The sequence below is a fragment of the Schistocerca cancellata genome, chromosome 1 (assembly GCF_023864275.1).
Source record: "Schistocerca cancellata isolate TAMUIC-IGC-003103 chromosome 1, iqSchCanc2.1, whole genome shotgun sequence".
NCBI lineage: Eukaryota > Metazoa > Arthropoda > Insecta > Orthoptera > Acrididae > Schistocerca > Schistocerca cancellata.
The window spans coordinates 1168999186-1169011778 of record NC_064626.1 but is presented as its reverse complement, the minus strand read 5'-3'; the positions used below and the strand labels follow the sequence as shown (position 1 = coordinate 1169011778).

Below are 12593 nucleotides of genomic sequence, written 5' to 3'. Positions count from 1 at the left end.
TTACTCTGCTCTTGACTGACTAGGGGTCCGCCATGGATTTTCGACTGAAGAAGGGGTCCACCAGCTGAAAAGGTTGGGAAGCCCTGTTGTAGAGTGTGGCAAAGACTGGAAGGAAGTAGGGAGGGCAGTGTTTGATGTGCAGCAGGTAATGTAGTCAATGGCGGGAGCAGTGTTGCGTTTAGTGCGGAGTGTGAGGCTGATGTCCTGTGTGGTGACGGGAGTGTCAAGTTCAGATGGTGGTGTGTGGCCCAAGTACTGGAAGCTAGGAGCAACGGGAGGAGCAAAGGTATTCGTACAGTCGATGACGTCAGGGAAGTGGGAATAATCAAATTAGGGATCGTCTGAAATGGAAAAAACATCGGATAGGTGAGAGGCAAAGTGGTTGGCGTTACTGAGATTATCAGGAAAGGGATGGTCATCAAGGCAGAGGGGGTACTAGGGGGTGGGGCGGTTTCCAGTAAGGCGGTGTAAATCAGACCAATACTTGGAAGAGTTTATTGGGAGCGTGGTGTTGAGTTGTGTACATGTCTGGCGCCATGTGCGGTGTTTTTTTTCAGTAAGCGGGATGTGGATGTATCGTTGTAATTGCTAGTGGCAGGTAAGTGTGTACCGCTCACGAGTGCAGAGAAAAGAGCAGTAGAGGCGGTGGGATTCTCGAAGGAGAAAGACGGCCTGTGGGGGCAGGGCTGGGTGGTGAGGGTGGATGGTTTTGGTGGGGCTATGGGTGGCGACGGCGTCAGACAAGGTCTGGTGCAGAAAGGCATCAGTGTGGAAGATGTCATCAGGAGATTGGAGGTGAAGGTCGTGGCCTTCGACTTGGGTATGAATGGAGTCCTGGTAGGCATCCCAGTTGGAACGGCAGTAATCATGGACAAGTTTAGTAGGGATGTCAGGGTGAGGAGCGGGTCGGGGATGGCGACCATTAGAGATAGTGAGGAGAACGGGAGCATGGTCACTGCCAATGAGGTCAAGGACATCTGCAGTGATGCGCCCAAGAAGGTTGGGAGAGGCAAGGACCAGCAGCGAGCACTGGGGAGGAGCTCTGGCAGACAGGTGGACGGACAGACAGGCAGACAGACAGACAGACAGCAACAGCAGCAGCAACAGCAACAAGCTTCAAAGACTGGGCTTCCACCCTGAGGGTAGCCCAGGCTCTCCAATCTGTCGTTTTCGAAGGAGGAGATCTGGTTTGTAAGAATAAGTATACTTCTGTAACAAGGACTTGCAGCGAGATCCTGGAAAAAAGTTCCTCCAGTAACTCTAAGAAGTAAACACGAGTAAGTTTTTGTTCTGTTGTAAACATGTCAGCAAGTTCTACATAAGATACTTGGTAGTGGACGCAAGCATTTTGTAGTACTTAGCCTCCAGCGGCAGCTTGACGTTGGCAGCGCTCAGATACAAATGAATATCCTTCAAGCAGTGCCGATTCCCTCCACTTCCGGCAGCACTAGCGAAATCGTGGCCAAACAGTAAGTAGAATTTGCGGCGTCCTGTGTGAACGGTGCCACTACAGAAAGCTACGAGCTGTGGCGCCAAATTAGTTGCGTGTGTGAACCCCATCAAAGTGTTTGACTCATTTTGCTGTCGGCAGAGGCTTGTACTAGGCAGGACAGGTACTAGAACTGTTGGCATTTTTAAAAATATCGGAATCCGATACATCAATATTTTTTTAAAAAAGTATCATTATCGGCCATCGATATATCGAAAAAATTATCGAAATATCGTCTGCAGATTGCAAATATACTGCCCGTTATAGAGCTGTATATTTAAGTATTGATTTATTATTAGATATTCTATACATCAACAAGCTGACAGTCTACTCATCCCCCTTAGAGTAAGAAGCTTCTGATTATGGTAACTGCATGTAAGTGGCTCACTAAAAGGTGTCTGATGAGTCCGTCATTCTGTTTCGTCACATATCAGATTTGACCAGAACACATCTTGTCAGCTTCCCTGTTTTTTCATTTCAGCAAACGCTAGCGACCTATCAGTTGTAGTGTCGAAATTGCATGGTAAAGTAAAAGGTTACAATTTCTGTTTGTAGCGCCGACTACGTCAGCATTTCCTCTCACATGTCTCCATCCGATGTAAAGACCAGTCTTGTCATTTAGGTTTTTGTTCATCATTTTCAGCAAAAATGCAACTGGTATGCAATTTCTTCACATCGTAAATCTTCTTATTCCATTCACATCCAGGTGAAACTGGACTTCTATTTTGTGCCACCTATACTTGGTTCACAGTGTCAAATAGAAAGACTGGACGTGATGGAAGCTCTAAAAGTAGAATACTCTTTCACACTGTGAAAGTAAAATTATGTTCTGTTACTACACAAAAGAACAGTTTCAAATATTTACTGAAAATTGCGAGAACAATATAACATAAAATAAAAATATCGGCAGTCGATATTGTCGTTTCGATATCGATATATCGGGGACGAAGGCGTAGCCTATATATATCGATATTCCCGGTTACTTATATTTTGGTCTTGTATTGTTGACCACACTGATTGTTGTCAAAAGCAAGATTGTAAACATTGTAATCAAGCGCGATGTGATATAACTCGAAAGTTGAGTGAACAAATGGAACGTTTCGGATTCGTGGCCGTCATTTTGTTGTTGCAGTTTAAATGTTTATACTGCGTAGAGGACTGTGACGTACATGCTACCATCACAAGACGAATTGAAAACGACGGCTTTCATCGGTTGGTGGAATAATGATTTCCACTAATATATGATTGACAGTTGTATTCATAAGCATCATATGTCATATTCCCATGTTCCTAAAGTAAAAAAATGGGTTTATTATTATTGTTATTATTTCTAATAGTAGTATTAGTATTATTCGTAATTAGCGGTAAACGAGTGTACACTTTACGGGACGTTTTTGAATAGTTGTCGGGTAGGAAGCCAATGAATCTGTTTTTCTTCGGTCAAGGGTGACGAAATAGAACCATGGAGGTCTTGTAAACTTTACGGCAGTGCATCCATAAACGAAAGTGTAGTGTAGTCGCCTGACTGGATATTTGGCATATCATAGACTCTGTCTTACACTTAGGATAACCGTGCAGCATTAGCTTCCAGCTCTGAGTATGAAAATTTATTATTATTATCATCATCTTTAATTCATCTAACGAACACCATTCAATGGTATAGGAATTGCCAAGTTACTACCATACAAATTAATACCTCAAAATAACTTCTCACAGAATATGTGAAGTGATACATGACTAAAGGACAAGTGGTCAGCCATGGCGTTGTTGGAGAAACCAGCTTGGCATTGGCCTTAGTGATTTAGGAAAACCCAAACCAGGATGGCTGGACAGAGCAACCCATCCTCCCAAATATTCAGCCAGTGTCTTAACAGCAGCACTACCTCATTCATTTGGACCATATGCCTCGATTTAAACACAATTTATTTCAGATAACTGGTAATATAAAACAATGTTTTGTTCTTTATCGCCAAACACACCAAAGATACCCATTGTAAACTCATGGACTTGAATCCTACTGTATAAAAATATGGCCCCTTAAAAATGTCTATTAGGTCTTATACCAAACAATTTTAGAAAGAATTAACATTTGTAGAAGCACAAAAATCAATGAGGTTGAAACCCTCGCTCTCTTATACTTTTATTTCTTTGTTTTAATTTTTATAGAGAAGGGCAGTCTTTACTGATAAAAAAAATTGGAAAGTTAGTGTTAGAGATATGTGTGCATGTCTTCCAAATTTAACAACTTTTAAAACCATGTGAAAACTTCACTTTTTATTTTATGACTAAGATTATTGTGATCAAGCTGCATATTGAGCTATCATAAAGTTATGACGAACCATAAATGTTTTCATTTCTCAACTTTGTAACCTGGTAGGGATTATTTTAGTAGTGGTATTTGAACTTCTTTTGTTTTTACAAGAAAGAGTAACTGAGTATGAAATATTCTTAAGTTGTTTTCAGTACTGAGTTAGAAGGACAGAGTGGAATTGGATAACTTTTGCAACACCAGGAACGTAATAATGATAAAAACTATTTTAATGTTGGAAAGTGCTGTGCTTTGCACATTCCTCTGGTTAGAGAAGTAGTTCAGAGGGATAAACCTGCGCTTTCTTTATGCACTGCAGCTGCAATATATACTTCGTGATTTCTATTGAATGGCTATGAGGTAAAATGGATACATGGAGGAAACAGCCTTGTTGGGTGAGGAACTGCTGTATCACTCATCCTAGTGCAAACATGCTGGTCACAGCAGTGTTATATGAAATGCAAGTCATCAGTACGTATTGCAGTTGTACTGCTCTGCAGTGTGGTTTGGTCACTGAAGTTGGCAGTGATTGGAGAAGAAACACTAGGGACACTTAACCTCTTAACTTTTGATTTCTGAGCTAAGGAGAAGAAATATCAAGAAAAACTGTCACTATATTTGTCAGTAAATGAAGTACAGTAATCTAACCAAAAGTATCAGGTTGTTAAAATAGGAGGTAGTACTGGTAATGACGGCTAAAAGTATTTTATTATGCAGTTGTATTATAAAATGTTGCCTTATTTTCCGGTACCGTGAATTGCAAATATGTATTTGTTGTCTTGTTTATGTTGCGTTAGAGACCTGCATTCACTTGTGGAGATAGTTGTGGATCATGCCGACCTTTGGATCAATTGCTCAGTGATACTGGAGGAGAAGATCCCAGCAGCATTGTATGTAAATCCAGACCAACTGCAGGAATTACAGCGGTTCAAACAGGTATGTTATACACTCTGCAGTTACCTACAAAAGTTGCTGAGCGATACAGGTGGCACTCATGTGATGGGAATGCATCTTGAGCTGGTTCCAAATACGTCACCCCCTCCCCATAATTCCCAACATGTAACAGTTTGTAGAAGAAAGAAAGAAAAAAAAAATAGAAGTCATAGTATCATTGCTTCACAGTATAATCTTCATAAGAACAAAAATAATTTTGCTAACAATTCATACTAGTGTGTGGGCCATGCATAGTCTCTGATCACAGGCTGTTTTTTAATTACTACTTGAACTGATCAGTAACAGTGGCATCCCCTCATGATATTAAATTTGCTGGCTTCAACAAGTCACAACCTAACCAAACCTCAACTACTATGCCAATCAATCTCTTATGATAACCTTCGTTCCTTGGACTAGGTTTTTTTTAATTATTATTATGTTGCCATATTCACTGACTTCTGCAATTAAAACCAAGTAGCACCTTCCAGTTTAACTCAGACCTGAGGCTACACTACAGATCAGTCAATAAACAGTAGCTTCATATCCAAAAAATAGTAAATAAATATGAAAGCTGATGTGGTGGCAATTTAAGGCAACCTTTCTTGACTTAATGTAACAACAAGTAATATCTGATGTTTTGGTTTTGGCTCTCAAGAAGTTAAAAATAGAGAAGAGACATTTGGCTTACATTGTCATTGTCATTTTTTTATTATTTTTATTTTTGTTTTTTGTGTGTGTGCAGTTGTCATCTTGTGCAGCAGTAATGGGAGCGGTGAACATCGAGTTGCCAGAAGCCATAGCAACAGAACACACCGTCATTGCGTATAGTCCATTGCAATGTACTCAGAACCTCCTTTCAGCAAAGCTTTCATTACCTGCGCATGCACGGTACCGTGCACCAATTCCAGGTGGTGGCCATGTTGAGGGACACTTGAATTCTCCACGCCTGTTTCTCCACTGCTTAGAGGATACCTGCCTAAGAGCAAATGCGCAGGAAACTGCCAACTTCTCTTGTCAACCTTGCGTGGAGTTTACTGGGAAAAACTGTTCATGGTTTTCTCTACCTTATGAGACAGTAAGTATATAGATGTGATTTTATTTTAGTATAAGCTCATTAACCATCTTGTTTGTCAAAGTTATAAGATGTGAAAGAAGGTGATGTGGGAAGTTTCTTATTTATGTTTTTTTTTTCTGTGGATCGAAGGCACAAAACGTGAACACAGTTTTTAAGCTGTAGAAAAGGGCCATAAGAATAATAATTAGAAATAGTAGTTAGGCTCATTGTACAGGACTGTTTAAGAAAGCAGGTATCCTTACTGAACCAAGTGAGAACATCTGTCGATTGGTGTGCACATCAGCTAAAACCTAACTGAGTACTTAACTAGTACTTCTATCCAGAATCGTGAAACACGAGTCAATTTGGACATACATTTAGCAAGAGAACAAGCAAAAAGTTCAAAACTATATTTTCTATAAGAGATTAAAATTGTGTAATTAATTGTCCAAGGAAATGAAAAAGTTTAATATTGAGTTGGTGCACAAGTTCATAGCATTTTTACGTATATTTAATAAACCAAACAGATATACATAACAGAGACTTAAGCCATCAGTAATACATTTTCCTTTGCTATTTGCAACAGTCTGCCAGTGTTGGGATAACTTTTTGACTCCACAAGTGTAGAATCCTGAAAGGAAGTTCCTTGAGGATCATTTGGTAGAGAGCAGAAAAGATGAAAATCCGAGGGTGCAAGATCAAGTGAATAGGGTGAGTGTGGAATGACTTTTCAGCTATCTCCTGGAAGTTTTTTGTCAGTCTGGCAGAATTCAGGTGGGCATTATTGTAGAGTGGCACCACTTCATGCAGTCTTCCTGGTCATTGTTTTTGTGTTGTGTCTGCAAGATGTCTCAGTTGTTGACAGTAAATGTCAGCAGTGATGATTACACATTGTGGAAGCAATTTGTAGTACACCAGACCATCAATGTTCCACCAGGCACATAACAACCATTCCTTATTTTACCTTATATTAGCATAAAGACAATTTCTTGTCACCAGTAGTGATATAGGATAGGAATGGTCAGTGTTGTTCAGTGGGCCAGTTGATGACGAGCAAGCAGGGATGCACATATGGTCACCTGCTGATTTTTGTGGTATTGGCTTAGAGCTTGTGGTACGCATAGACCCGATTTTTGAACCTTCCACATTGCATGCAAATGTCACATGATGAAATGATCACATTTGCCACTGACGTGGATCATTGTAGATTAATGCGTTACACAATCTACATCAAACCCCAAGGGTCGTCCCAAACATGAGAAGTCGCTAATGTCAAAACAATCATCCTTAAAATGAGAAAATCATTTTCTTTCATGCACTGTCCAATGGTATTATCCCCATACAAGGCTCAAATGTTTCTGGATGCCTTCACAGTTGTCACACCTCTACTGAACACAAACAGAAGAATATGTTGGAAATGTTCCTATTTCTCCACTTTGTATTCCAATTTCTAGCATCCACAGCTCCACATACTATCTCCACATGATAGAATGACAGTATGTAAACCCATATAGCAGCAGTGAACTACATAAAAAATAATTGATAAATAAACCCATAGCAACCGGAATACCAACGTGTGAAACGAGAACACTATGAAATTATTCACCAACCTCATAAAATAGACTTGTTTAAAAAGGCAGATAAAACATTCTTCATTAGTAATGCAAGCAACACAGTTGAAAGATTGCTTAGAGGATTGTTTTTGGGAATGGAGATAGTGTTCCGAACAGAATGGAGAGAGTGCGTGGCAATAGCAGCATGTTCATGGTCCAGGAGTCACCTGCAGGCATCCTTAACGTGTGTGGCAATGAAAAGTATTTATTGAGAATTTGTGAGTAAATCAAAGAACATTGTGCAATTGGAAGTAACCGAATAAGGTAGTGCAGTTGTTAGGACACTGACTTCATGTTCAGGAGGACGGAGTTTGCTCTGTCCGGCCATGCTGATGTAGATTTTCCATGGTTCTTGTAAATTATTTCAGGCAAATGCCATGATGGTTCTTTTATCAAGGCCACAGTCAACCACATGCCCTATCTTCATAAAATCATGTTATATATTTTGTGTCTTTGTATATTTTGTGCTTTTTATTTTCATTGTATTACCGTGACAAATCCTGTATCATTGTGAAATGATCTGTGGGTGAATAAACAAAATAAAAGTATACAGTTGTATCCCTAATGCCCACGAAGTTAATACTGTGTAATACCTGTTTTGTTTGCCACATGCAATGAGGAGTGCAAGGCCGATGTAATAGAATGGCAAAGAGTCGGTTCTTGCCTTTTGAGGTACACATTCTAAAGGAAGTGGCAGATTTTGTTGGTGTAGGCCCATACCATATACAGTGCTACAGTTTATATGGCAGTGGTAAAATTTTTACAGCAAAATATCAATGCTTGTTGTTGTCATCCATTCCTGAAAGATGTGAAACCTGGAACATTTGCATATCAAGACAACAGTGAACACTCTTGCCCTTGGAGCTGCCTCGTTACAGTGTTGAGATACACCAGCAGTTGAACGTGGAGGGCCATGGATAGTTTGTTTGATCACATGTGTTTGTTGGTATGCGAAAGACAACCAGAGTCTTACTCATTTTTTACTACAGGAAATCGTGCCCAAAGGGATTTAACTTTTATATTCCAGTGCTGATGTAAGTATGTGCAAAGGATAGTTGCTACCCACAATACAGTGGAGATGCTGAGTCAGAGACAGGCACAACAAAAAGACTGTCACAAAATAAGCTTTCGGCCACAAGGCCTTTGTCAAAAATAGAGAAAACACACACACACACACACACATGATTACAGTCTCTAGCAGCTGAAGCCAGACTACGAGCAGCAGCACATGATGGAGCAGTAAAATGTTGCTAGAGAGTGTGCAAGGACGAGGTGGAGAGAGGGCAGGGCAGCTAGGTGCAGTCGGGAAGCCAGACTGGGCGAGGGAGGGGGGGGGGGGGGGGGGTTAGCGGAAAAGGAGAGAATTGAAAAGATTGGGTGCGTTGGTGGAAAAGAGGGCTGTGTAGTGCTGGAATGGGAACAGGGAAGGGGCTAGGACAGTGACATTGCAGGGAGAGTTCCCACCTGCACATTTCGTTACTCCTTGTACATTGCACAGTATTTACATAATACCATATAAGTAGCATCACACAAGCTGGTTACTACATCTGTCAACTTCATTTGTAATATTATACGCTCATAATGTAAAGTTTATCTTTGTGTTTTAATTTTCAGTAAGTTATGTTATTCTTTAAAAACAGTCATTCTGTGAAATCAAAGCAACCTGTATATTGTAATGTCTCTGACACTGTTGTGTGTGTAAATCTGCAATCTCTGTGATAACTTCACATGTGGCAAGTTCTTTTTGGTGTGTGTGTGTGTGTGTGTGTGTGTGTGGTGCTTTGCACAAAATGGTGATGTACAAATTACGTAAGTGCTGGATGCAACTTCGCACCCAAATCGCTTGGAATTTTCGACGTAAGTACCATAACCACTTAACCTCACATATTTATTTACGCTGTATTTCATCATTTGGAGGTTAGTTATTTTCACATAGGGCGCTTCTAACACTGTTTTTCTACCATAGGGCAACAACACATCAAAAATACTTTGCCACAGTGGAATAATAAAAATTGAAAATGGACGATAATGTAAAGTGTATCTTGAAAATCATGTGAACAGCCGTCTGATGATGAACTTGCCAGTTCGAAACCGGTAACGGCACTATTTACCTAAATAAATAGCAGTATAAATAGTGGCTGGTTGCTGTTTTCTTCTTTGTAAGAATTAACCTACATTCATTTCAGAAAAGCTGGTGTTGGGCGGAAGGATCTATATGGCACAGCCTGTGAAGCAGTCATTGAAATGAAGAACATCATTTTTGGTGGTTGTTTAGCAACAGGGCAGTCCAGTTGTATCTTGGCCACAGTTTTTCAGTGACTATTCATGTGGACAGACAGCTTTTTGGTTGTCATGCCCACGTAGAATGCAGCACAGTGGTTGCAGCTTAGCTTGTAGGTCGCTGGTTTCACAGATAGCCCTGCCTTTGATCAAAGTTTGCTTTAGAGTCCCCTATACAGAAAGACACATGGAACTTATTAATGAACCCGTTATGATGGCCTGTGAATCATGTTTTTTTTTTAAATTTTGCTCTTACATATACCCACTGCTTTGATTCTAACCAGACTGTGAACTACTGTTGCTCTTGTGCCACTATTTATTCCTGAGTTCAATTCCCAGTGCCCACTATGCCCATGGTCAGAGCCCACTTTAGTATTCTGTGAAATGCACATTCTCTTAGGCTTTCCCTGCTATGGTGGATGTGATGCTGAGCAAGCTCTTACTCAACTGTGCATCGAACCCCAAGCCTTGTTTAAAATGAATCTTTTGCCCTTGTTTAGTTGGTTTTCTGATGTTTTTATTTCAATATACTCTATAAATGTGCTGTCATGGAAACTTGGTAGTTGTACTGCAATAATGGTCTCATCGTATTTCATTTCTTGATTATATTTTGATGCAGTAATTGGCAACAGATGATTTGCTTGGTTGCTTTAGTCACGTATATTGCTGACTTGCTACCTCGCATTTCTCTGCTGTTCTGGTAGTCTCTCTCTCTCTCTCTCTCTCTCTCTCTCTCTCTCTGTGTGTGTGTGTGTGTGTGTGTGTGTGTGTGTGTGTGTGTGTCGATCTCATGGAAGGAGGGGGGGAAATTAAGTAGATTCAGTAAAGGACATTCCGTCGTGTTAATGTGTCTGCTGCCTACTCAACATCTCATGTATACAGGGAGTGGTTACCTTTACTCCTGTTTGGAAGGCAATGGTTCAGTTTTGAAATGATGAATATGAATAATAAATCTTGCTAATATAGCCTAAGTCTACATTAGGGTAGAAGATGATAGCATTAGGGTTTCTGTCTATTTGACCCATAAAATGGCTTTTTTTTCCGCTGAAAATATAATTTGCCTGCTCTTAGGGCTACTGTTTTGAGATACCTGTGATGTTAAAAAACAAGTAGAAAATGATCTTATTATTGCATCATTGGCTACTCAAAAACAGCTGTTATTTCACCATCTTAATTTCCGTGATCTTCAGCAATGGATAATACCAACAAACACATTGAGCACTGTATCTTTGTACAACTTCTTGTAATATTGTACCAGAGATTTTACTCTGCTCCAGTGATCTTGCCATCATTAGGACATTAAGCTATAATCCTCCTTTGTTCCACAAAACATTGAAAATATTTGGTAGCATCACTGACTTGTGACCACACAACATCTGCCCATAATTCATACATTGGTTAGAGTGAAGTCCAAGGTATGCATGCCATCTCCACATTATTTTTTCTTTTTCTTTTTTTTAGGTTTGTTCTACAGGATTAAGTCCAATGACTTAAGTAGCAAATAACTCATTTACATCCATACTGTGCAAAACATTGTGAAGTGCATGGCAGAGGATACTTGTGATTGTACCATGGGTTAGGGTTTCTTCTCATTCCATTCATGTATGGAGCATAGGAAGAATGACAACTTAAATGACTTTTGTAAACAGTAATCAGTCTAATTTGTTTTCGCAGTCCCTATACTGCGAGATTCCTCCCTTAATATGTGTTCTTGAAACTTTGTGAAGTAAGCTTTCACAGAGTATTGGATTCTGTCATCAAGCATCTGCCAGTTCAGCATTTCTGAGAACTGTCCCGTGAGTCAAACAAACCTGTTATCATTCGTGTAGCCCTTTGCAAATGTTCACAACCCCTTTTTATTAAAAGTTTAGGATGTTAATATTTTGGGACACCATCGCTTACTAAGTTCACACAATGTATATGACAACATGTTACATGTCGTATATGACATCTAAATTACCATACCATACTTTCCAAATAACTTTCCACATGTTCTTCATTCTTGGCTAAGCAAAACATAGTCTCATTTTTATTTATTTTTTGTTTCAGAATTCAGTAACAATGAATATACGCATACCAGTTGGAAACTCTGATCTGCGAGCCATTGTGGTAATTGTTACATTAACTGTTACTTGGACAGCCACTGCGTATGTCCTGTCAACGATCTTCCTCAAGCACAGGAAAGGAAAAAGCATTTCATAGGTAAAAGCATGTGAGCACATCTTTAAAATGTGGAATCTAGAGCACCACTGAATTTGTTGGATATTAAAAGACAGACTTTGAGAACTGTGTGATTTAACTATTGTATACATTCCCAATTGCATTTTATGATTAAATAGAAGTGTTTGAAAATTTGAATTAATGGAAGTGTGAGTGTGAGCAAGTGTGCATGAGACAGGCAAATCAATCTTGCTAGAACATTTGGAATGTCTTGTATTTAACCAAAGAACACAAGAATGATTGTAAAGTATTTATACATAAAGAGGAAAAATAGACAAAACTGCTTTTGTTGTAAAATTCAGTTTAATCCTGTTTGCTAGTCCTTCATCATTTCCCCAGGGTATTCAGTGCAACAAGCATTCTTATGAAACATTTCTTATCATCTCTGATGTGCGTGGCAGAAGTTTTATTTAAATTTAATGAGATTGTATCAAGTATTGTAATGTAGATTTGTGAAAAATATAGATACTGTTTGTAATGCTGAATTGGTCTTCTGGTGCCATAAAATGGAAGATACTCGTGTGATTCAGACTGAAGCCGACTTTGGAGAAGACCTTGATTCAAATAGAGAATATAGAGTAGACTGCTGTCAGCCAGCAGTCATATAGTAGTAGTCTAACAAATGACAAACTATAACCACAACTAAACATGATTGGATCTGAAAATTATTGCAGTGAGCTTTAGTGACCTTACTGC

The 12593-nt window shown here is 39.5% G+C and overlaps 1 protein-coding gene across 1 annotated transcript; it reads left to right on the top strand.

Annotated features, from left to right (window-relative positions):
• The first annotated feature begins 2480 nt into the window (after positions 1–2480).
• LOC126093919 (phosphatidylinositol-glycan biosynthesis class X protein-like) lies at positions 2481–12194 on the top strand. Its single transcript, XM_049908757.1, has 4 exons — positions 2481–2701; positions 4595–4733; positions 5473–5805; positions 11727–12194. The coding sequence occupies exons 1-4, from the start codon at positions 2580–2582 to the stop codon at positions 11877–11879; spliced, it is 747 nt and encodes a 248-aa protein (XP_049764714.1). The 5' UTR covers positions 2481–2579; the 3' UTR covers positions 11880–12194.
• Positions 12195–12593: the final 399 nt, after the last annotated feature.